General features: G+C 55.3%; 1 protein-coding gene across 1 annotated transcript; it reads right to left on the bottom strand.

Moving 5' to 3' along the window:
• Positions 1-231: 231 nt before the first annotated feature.
• LOC121867069 (mucin-5AC-like) lies at positions 232-10,538 on the bottom strand. Its single transcript, XM_042366824.1, has 4 exons — positions 10,467-10,538; positions 6,823-9,849; positions 5,678-6,715; positions 232-378 (listed from the first exon to the last, which is right to left on the bottom strand). Exons 1-4 carry the CDS (start codon positions 10,536-10,538, stop codon positions 232-234), a joined length of 4,284 nt encoding a protein of 1,427 aa, XP_042222758.1.
• Positions 10,539-13,626: the final 3,088 nt, after the last annotated feature.

Genomic DNA, 13,626 nt, shown 5'->3' with positions numbered 1-13,626 from the left:
GAACGTCTAATATTGTGCAGTTTGTTCGTCACTTGCTGCATTTTGAGCTATTATGTGTTCAGTGAGGGCTGCCGTGAGCTTGACAGAGTTCAGTAGCAGCAAACTCCTCTGGGTTAGTGATTCCCATTCCTCCTTGTCTCAGTGGGAGTGCAAGGGGTGATCTTTCTGCTGGGGTCAGGTAGTTGTGTTTCACTAGTGTTGGAATAAAGGCGACCCTGGTGGACTCCTACACTAGAGGGCAGAGGAGAGATCCGATTTCAGGTATGGTAGCTCATCAGGTAGCTCCAACGACTTTTGACTCTGGGGGTGAATGCCACATATACAAACATGTGGCTCAGTTTCAGCAATTTCCGACAGAACTTGGATTTCCTTCGCCCACTGAGTTGAGTAATAATAATCATAGGTGTTTAAGTAGCTCACAGTGCTGTTGCTGCTAAAAGTAACCTTAGGTGATTAATGCAGCTTTGTGAGTTTAGATTACAATTTAAGTAAATGGCCACGTCCAGTGATTTTATGGACCACTGTTGCTCTTAGGGGGTCGTATTACTGATGATGATGATGATGATGATAATAATAATAATAACAACAACACAACAAAAAAATAATTAATAATAATAATAATAATAATAAAACACATACTATCCAGCCCACTTAATATTAGTTCAGGATTAGTGTCAAGTATATTATTGAAAGTGTCGGTGAACGACAAAAGTGTCAAGTGGTGAGTGTGTTAAGTAGTTACAAAAGTTTCAACTATCAAGTGGCCCTATCTGTGGCCATAATTCTCAAGAGAGTGGTCAGAGGTAAAAAATGAGTGCTGTCAAGTGGTCACAAGTGTTAAGAAGAGGCTGTATAGTGGTCACAACTGTCAAGTGGCCACAACTGTCAAATGGCCACAAGTTTCAAAATGCGGATATGTCGGGTATCCACAATTGTCAGGTGATAAGGGTACCCGTCAAGAAGCCCCAGAAGTGTCAACGCATGGAAGTCGGCAAAAAATAAGTGGTGGAGGTGTCAGAAGTATTACAATAATACCGTTATAGGATGTTAAGTGGTCACATGAGTGCTACACTTGTTCTTGATCTCCTTAAGTTGTCTATGCAGAGTTTGGACGAGAGAGAGAGAGAGAGAGAGAGAGAAATTAGGTGTTGGGGTGGAAGTTAGAGCAAGGGGAGGGGTGGAGGGAGGGGTGAGAGAAGATTAAATCCTGGGAGGAAGGAGGGAGGGGTGTGAGGAGAGCAGAGGGATGAGGGAGGAAGAGGAGAGGTTTGAGGAATGAGTAAGGGGTGGAAGGAGGGCAGAAGGGTTAGGGAGAGGAGAGAAATGAAGGAGAGAGAGGATTAGAAGGACCAGAGGAAAAGGAAAGAGAGGCGAGTAAAAAAGTAACAGAGAGGGAGGAAATGAGAGAGAGGAGGGGAGGGAAGAAGGAGAGGGGAAAGTAAGGAGGGACGAGTAAAGAAGGAAAGGGGAGAGGGAAAACGAGGAAGGGTATTGGTAAGGAAGGAAAGAAGTGAGGGGCAAGGGAAGAAAGAGAGGGGTGGAGAGAAGAGGGCATGGAGGGGAGGAAGAAGAAGAAGAGTAAGGGCCGTGATTGAGGGAGGGAGAGGGCTGAGGATCAAGAAAGAGGGGAGGGAGAGCGAGATCCATAGGGGAAGGAGGATGGTGGGAGGGGAGGAGAAGGGGGGAGGGAAGGAGGGAGGTAGGAAAGGAGGGATGGACGCAGGGGAGAGAAGGAGGGAGGGAGAGAAGAGGGGAGGGAGGGAGGTAGGGGGGAGGGAAGGTCCACACACATATGAGCGAAATCAAATGAGCGACAAAGTTTGTCTGGAAACTCATAAAGTGAAAATTTCCAGCATCTAATTACTCCCGCTGGAAATCTGGAGATCTGGAAAACCGTTTCCACAAAGAAGGAATTAATTTAATGCAAGTTTGGGCGAGCCGGGATGTGGTGATGTTTGGTGGCCGAGTGGGGTGAGTGGGAGAGGCAGGATGTGGTGATGTTTGGAGGCTGGTAGGAGAGGCAGGATGTGTGATGCGGCCGAGTGGGGAGGGAGGCAGGTGGTGATTTGAGGCGGGGAGGCAGGATGTGGTGATGTTTGGTGGCCGAGTGGGGTGAGTGGGAGAGGCAGGATGGTGATGTTTGGGCTGAGGAGAGGCAGGATGTGTTTGTAAGTGGAGGGGAGAGGCAGGATGTGTGATGTTTGCGAGTGGGAGAGGCAGGATGTGGATGTTTGAGGCTAGGAGAGGCAGGATGTGGTGATGTTTGGAGGCTGAGGGGAGAGGCAGGATGTGGTGATGTTTGGAGGCTGAGGAGAGGCAGGATGTGGTGATGTTTGAGGCTGAGGGGAGAGGCAGGATGGTGATGTTTGGTGGCCGAGTGGGGTGAGTGGGAGAGGCAGGATGTGGTGATGTTTGAGGCTGAGTGGGAGAGGCAGGATGGTGATGTTTGGTGGCCGAGTGGGGTGAGTGGGAGAGGCAGGATGGGTGATGTTTGGAGGCTGAGGGGAGAGGCAGGGTGATGTTTGGTGGCCGAGTGGGGTGGGAGGGAGAGTGATGTATGGAGGCGAGTGGGAGGCAGGATGTGGTGATGTTTGGAGGCTGAGGGAGGCAGGATGTGGTGAGTTTTGGTGGCTGAGTGGGAGAGGCAGGATGTGGTGATGTTTGGAGGCTGAGGGAGAGGCAGGATGTGGTGATGTTTGGAGGCTGAGGGAGGAGGCAGGATGTGGTGATGTTTGGAGGCTGAGTGGGGAGGACAGGATGTGGTATGGCTGAGTGGGGTGAGGGAGAGGCAGGATGTGGTGATGTTTGGAGGCTGAGTGGAGGCAGGATGTGGTGATGTTTGATGGCCCAGTGGGGTGGAGGGGAGAGGCAGGATGTGGTGATGTTTGGAGGCTGAGTGGGAGAGGCAGGATGTGGTGATTAGCCGAGGTGAGGTGAGTGGAGAGGCAGGATGTGGTGATGTTTGGAGGCTGAGGGGAGAGGCAGGATTGGTGATGTTTGAGGCTGGAGTGAGAGGCAGGATGTGGTGATGTTTGGTGGCCGAGTGGGAGAGGCAGGATGTGTGGTGATGTTTGGAGGCTGAGGGAGAGGCAGGATGTGGTGATGTTTGGAGGCTGGGAGTGGAGAGGCAGGATGTGGTGATGTTTGGAGGCTGAGGGAGAGGCAGGATGTGGTGATAGTTTGGAGGCTGAGGGGGAGGCAGGATGTGGATGCTTGGAGGCTGAGTGGGAGAGGCAGGATGTGGTGATGTTTGGAGGCTGAGTGTGGGAGAGGCAGGGGGTGATGTTTGGTGGCCAGGGGAGAGGCAGGATGTGGTGATGTGCTTGGTGACCGAGTGGGGGAGGCAGGATGTATGTTTGGTGACCGAGGAGGTGAGTGGGTGAGGCAGGATGTGATGGCGTTTGCTGAGTGGGCGAAGTAGTATGATGGCGTTTTGTGGGTGAGTGGACGAGGCAGGATGTGGTGGTGATTGGTGGGCGAGTGGGTGGAGGGGCGAGGCAGGATGTGATGGTGTTTGGTGGCCGAGTGGGGTTAGTGGGTGAGGCAGGATGATATGTTTGGTGGTGAGTGGGGTGAGGCAGGATATGATGGCGTTTGTAGGTGAGTGGGCGAGGCAGGATGTGATGGTGGTGGGCGAGTGGGGTGAGGGCGTGGCAGGATGTGATGGTGTTTTGGTGCCGAGGTGAGTGGGGTGAGGCAGGATGTGATGGTTTTGGTGGGCGAGTGGGGTGGTGGGAAGGCAAGATATACTGTAGTGGTGTTTGGTGGCCGAGTGGGGTGGGTGGTGGAATCAGGATGGTATTTGGTGGCCAGTGGACGTAAAGCGCGCGCGCACACACACACACACACACACACACACACACACACACACACACACACACACACACACACACACACACATCAGAGTGACAAGAAAATGTTCCATAACATTATAGAAGCTAGGCCTGGAAGTGAGGGGAGGAGAGGGAAGGAGAGGAGGAGGAGGGAATGAGGGTCGAGAGAGTGAGGGAGTGGAGGGGTGAGGGAGAGAGGAGGGGTGGGGAGGTGAGAGGAGAGGAGGGGTGAGGGAAGTTGGGGGGTGAGGGAGAGGAGGGTGAGGGAGAGGAGGGGTGAGAGGAGTGGAGGGGTGAGGGAGTGGAGGGTGAGGGAGGAGTGGGTGAGGGAGAGGAGGGGTGAGGAGGGTGAGGGAGTGGAGGGGTGAGAGGGAGGAGAGGGATGACATCACATCTACCTGATAGACAACTGAGATTCCACTCACTGCCCTCCCTCACTCACCCTCCCCCTCCTCCTCCCTCTACCCATCTTACCACCTCCTCCATCATCACCCTCTTCCCTCCACAACCCTCCCCTCCCTCCCAAAATCTCCCTCACCCACTACCCTCCCTCCACCACCACCTCCCTACACACCACTACCCCCCTCCCACCACTACCCCCCCCTCCCTCCACTACCTCCCTCCCTCCCTCCTCCACCACTACCCCTCCCTCCACCACTACCCCCCCTCCCTCCCACCACTATCCCCCCTCCTCCACCACTACCCCTCCCTCCACCACTACCCCCCTCCCTCACCACTCCCCCCTCCCTCCACCACTACCCTCCCTCCCTCCACCACTACCCCTCCCTCCTCCCTCCACCACTACCCCTCCCTCCTCCACCACTACCCCTCCTCCCTCCACCACTACCCCCTCCCTCCACCACCCTCCCTCCCTCCCTCCACCACTACCCCCTCCCTCCACCACTACCCCTCCCTCCTCCACCACTACCCCCCCTCCCTCCACCCCACCCCCTCCCTCACTACTCCCTCCTCCACCACTACCCTCCTCCTTCCCCACCACTACCCCCCCTCCTCCACCACTACCCCCTTTCTCCCTCCACCACTACCCTCCCTCGTCCACCACTACCCTCCCTCCACTACCCCCTCCTCCACCACTACCCCTCCTCCTCCACCACTCCATCACAGTATTAGAATATAAACTCCACGGATGAGCACTCTCCTCCTCTCCCTTTTCCTTCCCTCCTTCTTCCCTCCCTCTTTCCTCCTCTTACTTCTTTCCTTCCCTCCTTCCCTCCTCTTCCCTCCTCTTACTTCTTTCCTTCCCTCCTCTCCTCTTCCTCCCTCTCCTTTCTTTCCACCTCTTCCCTCCCTACTTCCTTTCCTCCATCACTCTCCCTCCCTCTTCCCTCCTCATACTTCCTTCCTTCCCACCCTCTTCCCTCCTCTTACTTCCTTTCCTCCATCCTCCTTCCCTCCCTCTTCCCTCCTCATTTTCCTTCCCTCCACCCACCCTCCTACCCTCTCCCCATACATGGAAGTGGTCCAAACATCATTTAATCTGATCTAAGTAAGCCGATGGTGGTAGTGGTGGTGTGAGTGGTGAGATTAGTGGTGGTGGTGGTAGTGATTGTGGTAGCTGTGGTAGTAGTGGTGGTAGTGATTGGTAGTGATTATGGTAGATCTGGTGGTGATGGTAGTGATTGTGGTAGCTGTGGTGGTAGTAGTGGTGGTGGTGTGGTGATTGTGGTAGAGGGGTTGAAATAGTAGTTGTTGAAGTAAAGGTTGTGGTGGTAGTGATGGTAATAATAGTGATTGTAGTTGTAGTAGTTGTAGTAATTGTGGTAGTAATGGTGGTTGAGGTAGTGAGGGGTAATAGTTGTGGTAGTAGTGGGTGAAATAGAGACCGCTGGGTGGAAATAGAGACCGCTGGGTGAAATAGAGACCGATGGGTGAAGTAAGAGACCGATGGGTGAAATAGAGACCGCTGGGTGAAGTAGAGACCGCTGGGTGAAGTAGAAGACCGCTGGGTGTAGAGACCGCTGGGTGAAATAGGAGACCGCTGGGTGAAGTAGAGACCGCTGGGTGAAGTAGAGACCGCTGGGTGAAAATAGGACCGCTGGGTGAAATAGAGACCGCTGGGTGAAATAGAGACGCGGTGAAGAAAGAGACCGCTGGGTGAAATAGAGACCGCTGGGGTGGAGAGACCGCTGGGTGAAATAGAGACCGCTGGGTGATAGAGACCGCTGGGTGAAATAGAGACCGCAGGGTGAAGTAAGAACCACTAGGGTGAAATAGAGACCGATGGGTGAAGTAGAGACCGATGGGTGGAAGATAGAGACCACTGGGCGAAATAGAGACCGCTGGGTGAAATAGGCCGCTGGGTGAGGTAGAGGCTGCTGGGTGAGGTAGAGACCGCTGGTTGAAGTAGAGGCCGCTCGGTGAAGTAGAGACCGCTGGGTGAGATGAGGCCGCTGGGTGAGGTGGAGGCCGCTGGTTGAAATAGAGGCCGCTGGGTGAAGTAGAGGCCGCTGGGTGAGATGGAGACCGCTGGTTGGAAGTGAGAGGCCGCTGGGTGGAAATGAGAGGCCGCTGGGTGAAATTAGGGGCCGCTTGGGTGAGAAAGAGGCCATGGTGGTGGGGGCTGGGGTGACAAGGGGCATGTGGTGGGGTGAGGCCATGGTGAGTAGGGCCGCTGGGTGAAGTGAGGCCGCTGGGTGGTGAGGCCGCTGGGTGAGATGAGGCCGCTGGGTGAGTAGAGGCCATGGGTGAGGTAGGGCTGCTGGGGTGGTGAGGCCGCTGGGTGAAGTAGAGGCCCTGGGTGGAGTAGAGGCCGCTTGGGTGAGTGAGATGGGTGAGGTGAGAGGCCGCTTGGTAAAGTAGAAACCGTTGGGTGAGGTACAGACCGCTGGGTGAGAGTAGAGGCCGCTGGGTGAGTGAGGCCGCTGGGTGAGGTCAAGACCATGGGTGAGGTGGGGCCTGGGTGAGGTAGAGGCCGCTTGGTAAAGTAAAACCGCTGGGTGAGGTACAGACCGCTGGGTGAGGTACAGACCGCTGGGTGAGGTGCTGAGGCCGCTGGGTGAGAGTAGAGACCGCTGGGTGAGTGAGATTGCTGGGTGAGGTGAGGCCTCTGGGTGAGGTAGAGATTGCTGGGTGAGGTACAGGACCGCTGGGTGAGGTGGAGCCCGCTGGGTGAGGTGCAGACCATGGGTGAGGTAGAGGCCGCTGGGTGTGATGAGAGGCCGCTGGGTGAAGTGAGGCCGCTGGGTGAGGTACAGACCGCTGGGTGGGGTAGGTGCTGGGTGGTGAGGCGCTGGGTGGGGTGGGGCTGCTGGGTGAGGTAGGGCCGCTGGGGTGTGGTGGGACTGCTGGGTGAGGTAGAGGCCGCTGGGTGGTAGAGACCTCTGGGTGAGGTAGAGGCCGCTGGGTGAGTAGGAGACCTCTGGGTGAGGTAGAGGCCGCTGGGTGTGGTGAGAGACTGCTGGGTGAGGTAGAGGCCGCTGGGTGGGGTAGAGACCTCTGGGTGAGGTAGAGGCCGCTGGGTGAGGTAGAGGCCGCTGGGTGGTGAGACCTCTGGGTGGTGAGGCCGCTGGGTGTGGTAGAGACTGCTGGGTGAGGTAGGGGCCGCTGGGTAGTGGAGAGCCTCTGGGTGAGGTAGAGGCCGCTGGGTGATAGAGACCTCTGGGTGAGGTAGATGCCGCTGGGTGGGGTAGAGGCCGCTGGGTGAGTAGAGGCCGTTGGGTGAGGATGAGGCCGCTGGGTGAGGTAGGGGCCGCTGGGTGAGGAGTAGGGGCCGCTGGGTGAGTACTGACCGCTGGGAGAGGTACAGACCGCTGGGCAGAGGTAGAGGCCGCTGGGTGAGGTAGAGACTGCTGGGTGAGGTAGAGGCCGCTGGGTGAAATAGAGGCCGCTGGGTGAGGTACAGACCGCTGGGTGGGGTACAGACCGCTGGGTGAGGTAGAGACTGCTGGGTGAGGTACAGACCGCTGGGTGAGGTACAGACCGCTGGGTGAGGTACAGACCGCTGGGTGAGGTACAGACCGCTGGGTGAGGTAGGAGCCGCTGGGTGAGGTACAGACCGCTGGGTGAGGTACAGACCGCTGGGTGAGGTAGAGGCGCTGGGTGAGGTACAGACCGCTGGGTGAGGTACAGCGCTGGGTGAGGTAGAGGCCGCTGGGTGAGGTACAGACCGCTGGGTGAGGTACAGACCGCTGGGTGAGGTAGAGGCCGCTGGGTGAGGTACAGACCGCTGGGTGAGGTGAGGCCGCTGGGTGAGGTACAGACCGCTGGGTGAGGTCAGGCCGCTGGGTGAGTACAGACCTGGGTGAGGTACAGATCGCTGGGTGAGGGTGAGAGGCCGCTGGGTGAGGTAGAGACTGCTGGGTGAGGTGAGACCGCTGGGTGAGGTAGAGACTGCTGGGTGAGGTAGAGGCCGCTGGGTGAGGTGGAACCGCTGGGTGAAACAGAACCACTGGATGAGGTACAGACCATGGTGAGGTAGAGCCGCTGGGTAGGTACAGACCGCTGAGGTAGAGAGGCCGCTGGGTGAGGTACAGACCGCTGGGTGAGGTAGGGTCGCTGGGTGAGGTACAGACCGCTGGGTGAGGTAGAGTCTGGGTGGTACAGACACTCTGGGTGAGTACAGACCGCTGGGTGAGTGAGGCCGCTGGGTGAAGTAGAGCCGCTGGGTGAGGTACAGACCGCTGGGTGAGGTAGACGCCGCTGGGTGAGGTACAGACCGCTGGGTGAGGTAGGAGCCGCTGGGTGAAGTAGAGGCCGCTGGGTGAGTACAGACCGCTGGGTGAGGTACAGACCGCTGGGTGAGGTAGAGGCCCTGGTGGTACAGACCGGGTGAGGTAGAGGCCGCTGGGTGGTACAGACCGCTGGGTGGAGGTACAGACCGCTGGGTGAGGTACAGACCGCTGGGTGACGTAGAGGCCGCTGGGTGAGGGAGTACAGACCGCTGGGTGGGGTAGAGCCGCTGGGTGAGGTACAGACCGCTGGGTGAGGTAGAGCCGCTGGGTGAGGTACAGACCGCTGGGTGAGGTAGAGGCCGCTGGGTGAGGTACAGACCGCTGGGTGAGGTACAGACCGCTGGGTGAGGTACAGACCGCTGGGTGAGGTAGAGGCCGCTGGGTGAGGTACAGACCGCTGGGTGAGGTACAGACCGCTGGGTGAGGTAGAGGCCGCTGGGTGAGTTATAGACTGGGGTGAGTAGAGGCCGCTCGGTGAGGTACAGACCGCTGGGTGATACGAACCGCTGGGTGAGGTAGAGTCGCTGGGTGAGGTACAGACCGCTGGGTGAGTACGAACCGCTGGGTGAGTAGAGGCCGCTGGGTGAGGTACAGACCGCTGGGTGAGTGAGGCCATGGGTAGTGAGGCCGCTGGGTGAGGTACAGACCCGCTGGGTGAGGTAGAGGCCGCTGGGTGAGGTAGAGGCCGCTGGGTGAGGTACAGACTGCTGGGTGGGGGCAGACCGCTGGGTGAGGTACAGGCCGCTGGGTGAGTAGAGGCCGCTGGGTGAGGTACAGACCGCTGGGTGAGGATAGAGGCCGCTGGGTGAGGTACAGACCGCTGGGTGAGGTACAGACCGCTGGGTGAGGTAGAGGCCGCTGGGTGAGGTGATACAGACCGCTGGGTGAGGTAGAGGCCGCTGGGTGGTGAGGTACAGACCGCTGGGTGAGGAGTAGAGGCCTGGGTGAGGTACAGACCGCTGGGTGAGGTACAGACCGCTAGGTAAGGTAGGAAGGACGCTGGTGAGAGACCGCTGGGTGAGTAGAGGCCGCTGGGTAGTACAGACCGCTGGGTAGGTAGAGGCCGCTGGGTGAGGTAGAGACCGCTGGGTGGTAGAGACCGCTGGGTGAGGTAGAGGCCGCTGGGTGAGGTACAGACCGCTGGGTGAGGTAGAGGCCGCTGGGTGAGGTAGAGGCCCTCGGGGTGAGGTAGAGGCTGCTGGGTGAGGTACACCGCTGGTGTGAGGTACAGACCGCTGGGTGAGGTACAGACCGCTGGGTGAGGTGAGCCGCTGGGTGGTAGAGGCCGCTGGGTGAGGTACAGACCGCTGGGTGAGGTAGAGCCGCTGGGTGAGGACAGAACGCTGCGAGAGGTAGAGGCCGCTGGGTGAGGTGAGGCCGCTGGGTGAAGAGGGCGCTGGGTGAGGTCACAGACCGCTGGGTGGTAGAGGCCGCTGGGTGAGGTAGAGGCCGCTGGGTGAGGTCCAGACCGTGGTAGGTGGGCGGCGCCTCTTGGCATAACTTAAAAGTTCACGGAAAATTTGTTAACTGAAGCCATGTGTTGCCTCAGTCCTGGTGACTAACTGTGACTCTGGCGTTTCTGGCGACTATTGGTGACTTATGGTGACTAACTGGTGACTATTGGTGACTATTGTGACTAACTGGTGACTCCTGGCGTTTCTGGCGACTATTAAGATTTTATGGTGACTAACTGGCGACTATTGTGACTATTGGTGACCAACTGGTGACTCTTGGCGTTTCTGGCGAGTATTGGTGACTATGGTGACTAACTGGTGACCCCGGCGTTCTCTGGCGACTTTTGGTGACTGTGGTGACTAATTGGTGACTCCTGGCGACTATTGGTGACTTTATTGTGACTAACTGGTGACTCCTGGCGTTTCTGGCGACTATTGGTATCTTATGGTGACTAACTGGCGACTCTTGGCGACTATTGGCGACTAACTGGTGACTCCTGGCGTTTCTGGCGACTATTGGTGACTTTATGGTGACTAACTGGTGACTCCGGGTGACTCATCGCGCTTGTATATTAACCACACGGTACATCATAAGATTAAATTACTACATTTGGAAGTTAACGACTTAGAAGATTCCTAACGTAACCTCACCTTACCTCACCTAATCAACCTCACCTAACCTCACCTCACCTCACCTAACCTCTCCTAATCAACCTCACCTAACCTCACCTCACCTCACCTAATCAACCTCACCTAAGCTAACCTCACCTAACCTAACCTAACCTACCTCTCGAATAAGCGTAAAATACTCAATTAAACCTAAAAACAATTGTTCATAAATAACAAGATGAATGACGACATTTTGGTCATTGTAAAATACTTGTTATTCACTTTACATTTAAAACAATAACATGTGTGTGTGTGTGTGTGTGTGTGTGTGTGTGTGTGTGTGGCCAGTGTGGATGTGTGTCTGACCTGCCTGCTAGTCTCTCTACGGCCTGCATTCAGTTTCATTTCTCCAGCCTGCACGTACAGTAGATAGTTAAAAAACAAAAAGAGAATGCAGGTCCGTTTCCTGGCCTGCAGGTAGTCCGTTCTCTGGCCTGCAGGTAGCCCCTTTCCTCCGGCCACAGGTAGCCTGCTCTCCGGCCCAGGTAGCCCGTTTCTCCGGCCTGCAGGTAGCCTGTTCCCCTCCGGCCTGCAGGTGCCTGCTCTCCGGCCTGCAGGTAGTCCGTTTCTCTGGCCTGCAGGTAGCCTGCCTCCGGCCAGGTAGCCGTTTCTCCGGCCTACAGGTAGCCCGGTTTTCCGGCCTGCAGGTAGCCGTTTCTCCGGCCTGCAGGTAGCCTGTCTCTGGCCTGCAGGTAGCCTGTTTCCTCTGGCCTACAGGTAGCCGTTTCTCCGGCCTACAGGTAGCCTGTTCCCTCCGGCCTACAGGTAGTCTGTTCCTCCGGCCTACAGGTAGCCTGTTTCCCTCTGGCCTACAGGTAGCCTGTTTCCTCTGGCCACAGGTAGCCGTTTCCTCCGCCTACAGGTAGCCTGTTCTCTCCGGCCTGCAGGTAGCCCGTTTCTCCGGCCTGCAGGCAGCCGTTCCTCCGGCCCACAGGTAGCCCCGTTTCTCCCGGCCTGCAGGGAGCCTGTTCTCTCTGGCCTACAGGTAGCCTGTTTCCTCCGGCCTACAGGTAGCCTGCTTCCTCCCGGCCTGCAGGTAGCCTGTTTCTCTGGCCTGCAGGTAGCCTGTTTCTCCGGCCTACAGGTAGCCGCTCTCCGGCCTGCAGGTAGTCCGTTTCTCCGGCCTGCAGGTAGCCCGTCTCCTGGCCTGCAGGTAGCCTGCCTCCGGCCTACAGGTAGCCTGTTCCTCCGGCCTGCAGGTAGCCCGTTCTCCGCCTGCAGGTAGCCTGTTTCTCCGGCCTGCAGGTAGCCTGTTCCTCCGGCCTGCAGGTAGTCCGCCACACAGGTAGCCACAACACACAGCGCTAAGTCAGTCCTCAGTATTGGGCGTCTCACAGTTCCTGGCTTTGTTGTCATCCTGGTGGTAGTGGTGGCCAAACGGGGGGATACTACTACTACTACTACTACTACTACTACTACTATTATTATTATTATTATTATTATTATTATTATTATTAGGAGGGAAAGTACTAGCGGAGATGAAAATGATTCAATAATCAATATTTTCTATGAAACATCTATAAAAGACCAGTTAAAATAATTCCATGTGGTGTCGATGACAGAAACACGTCTAATCCTTTTATATGAAACACAAAAATAATTTACGTTGATTAAAAGACATTTCACTAAAGTTAAATAAATAAATCCTCGACTGCAGGATATTTGGAAAATTACCGAGTGAGTTCACGCCGCCTCAAACCATACCGTCCGTTGGCTGACATTTGGAAATTTAAATAACTGACACGTTGGCTTCTGTCCTGCTCTGCTGATTGGCTACCAGCAGGCTGGGCGTCAGGAGACTTCGTATATAAAGACCAAAGCTATTTGTCCCAACACTCAGGTGAGGACGGTGATGTAGGATGGTACACCAACACTCTCCTTTAGATTCTAATGGAGGATGTTGTTACACCCTGGTGGTGACAACCTACACCCTACAACATTGTAATTTTTCTTACGATATATATATATATATATATATATATATATATATATATACATATATATATATATATATATATATATTAATTTTATTTATTTCCCATTAGCCCAAAAAATATATATGATCCTCGTGTTTTGAATCAAGATTTGGTAAAACGTTATCGACCACCTACGTAATACGGGTAGTCCCCATTAGAGTTTCACCACGCCAGAAGCTCGTTGAACAGGCTTTGTGTGAAATATAAGAGTCTAGGACTGCTTTTGTATCCTGGTGGTCCAGAAGGTAAAGTCCCTGTCACAGACATGGAACATAGGCCGGGTTCGAATCAAGCGGGTTGAGGTTGATATATACATACATATATATATATATATATAAATAGCTGGCAGGACGTTAAGCCGATGCAAAACGCACAACACTAGTGAGATTTACTAACCATCTGTTAACATTAGATGGCTCCCGAGTCAGTAGAGATAATCAATAAACCACTCAGACGAACACAACTATAATTATAGGGTAAAGCCACCGATGAATCTTAACAAGAAAATGGATGGGACTTTTTAGCCATAAATTAGAGACAATGGCCGTGAGGGCACTGGAGAGAACCATCAGCCGCATACAAGTACAAAGACACTAGAACCGGTATATGAGCCATAAATCAGGAGGCACTAGGGAGGTTTATCAGCCATAAGGAGGGGTAAGAGGCTCAAGAGGCAGATCACCAGCAAAAAACAAGATATGGGTCGTGGCGGCGGCGACGGCCGCTCCGGCCGGTCAACCAGAGGCTGAGACGCCTCCGACACACCAGAATAATGTTCCCAACAAAGCCAATCAAAGAGCAAGCTATTTCTCCCCCAGCGCCATCAGAACCCAATCTCAGCGAGAGATGACTTTTACGGTCCTGATGCTCCCGCGCCCCGCCACCCAACACTAACAACCCCAAGTGATGAGCCCTCGCTGATGCTCTTTGTTTAAACGTCACCACCACCACCCCCCTTCATACACCACAACACGACTTCACCTCACCACACATTTTCGACGAT

This window comes from Homarus americanus, unplaced genomic scaffold, assembly GCF_018991925.1.
Source record: "Homarus americanus isolate GMGI-L3 unplaced genomic scaffold, GMGI_Hamer_2.0 scaffold33398, whole genome shotgun sequence".
NCBI classification, from domain to species: domain Eukaryota; kingdom Metazoa; phylum Arthropoda; class Malacostraca; order Decapoda; family Nephropidae; genus Homarus; species Homarus americanus.
The sequence above is the reverse complement of the archived record's forward strand: the minus strand, read 5'-3'. Positions and strand labels throughout refer to the sequence as shown.

Coding starts and splice junctions, on each gene's coding strand:
- LOC121867069 (XM_042366824.1), bottom strand. CDS start 10,538: ATGAGTCACCCGGAGTCACCAGTTAGTCACCATAAAGTCACCAATAGT. Junction 9,850..10,466: donor AGAAACGCCAGGAGTCACCA/GTTAGTCGCCAA, acceptor GTCCTCACCCAG/CGGCTCTACCTCACCCAGCG. Junction 6,716..6,822: donor CCTCAGCACCTCACCCAGCG/GTCTGTACCTCA, acceptor GACCTCACCCAG/CGGCCTCACTCACCCAGCGG.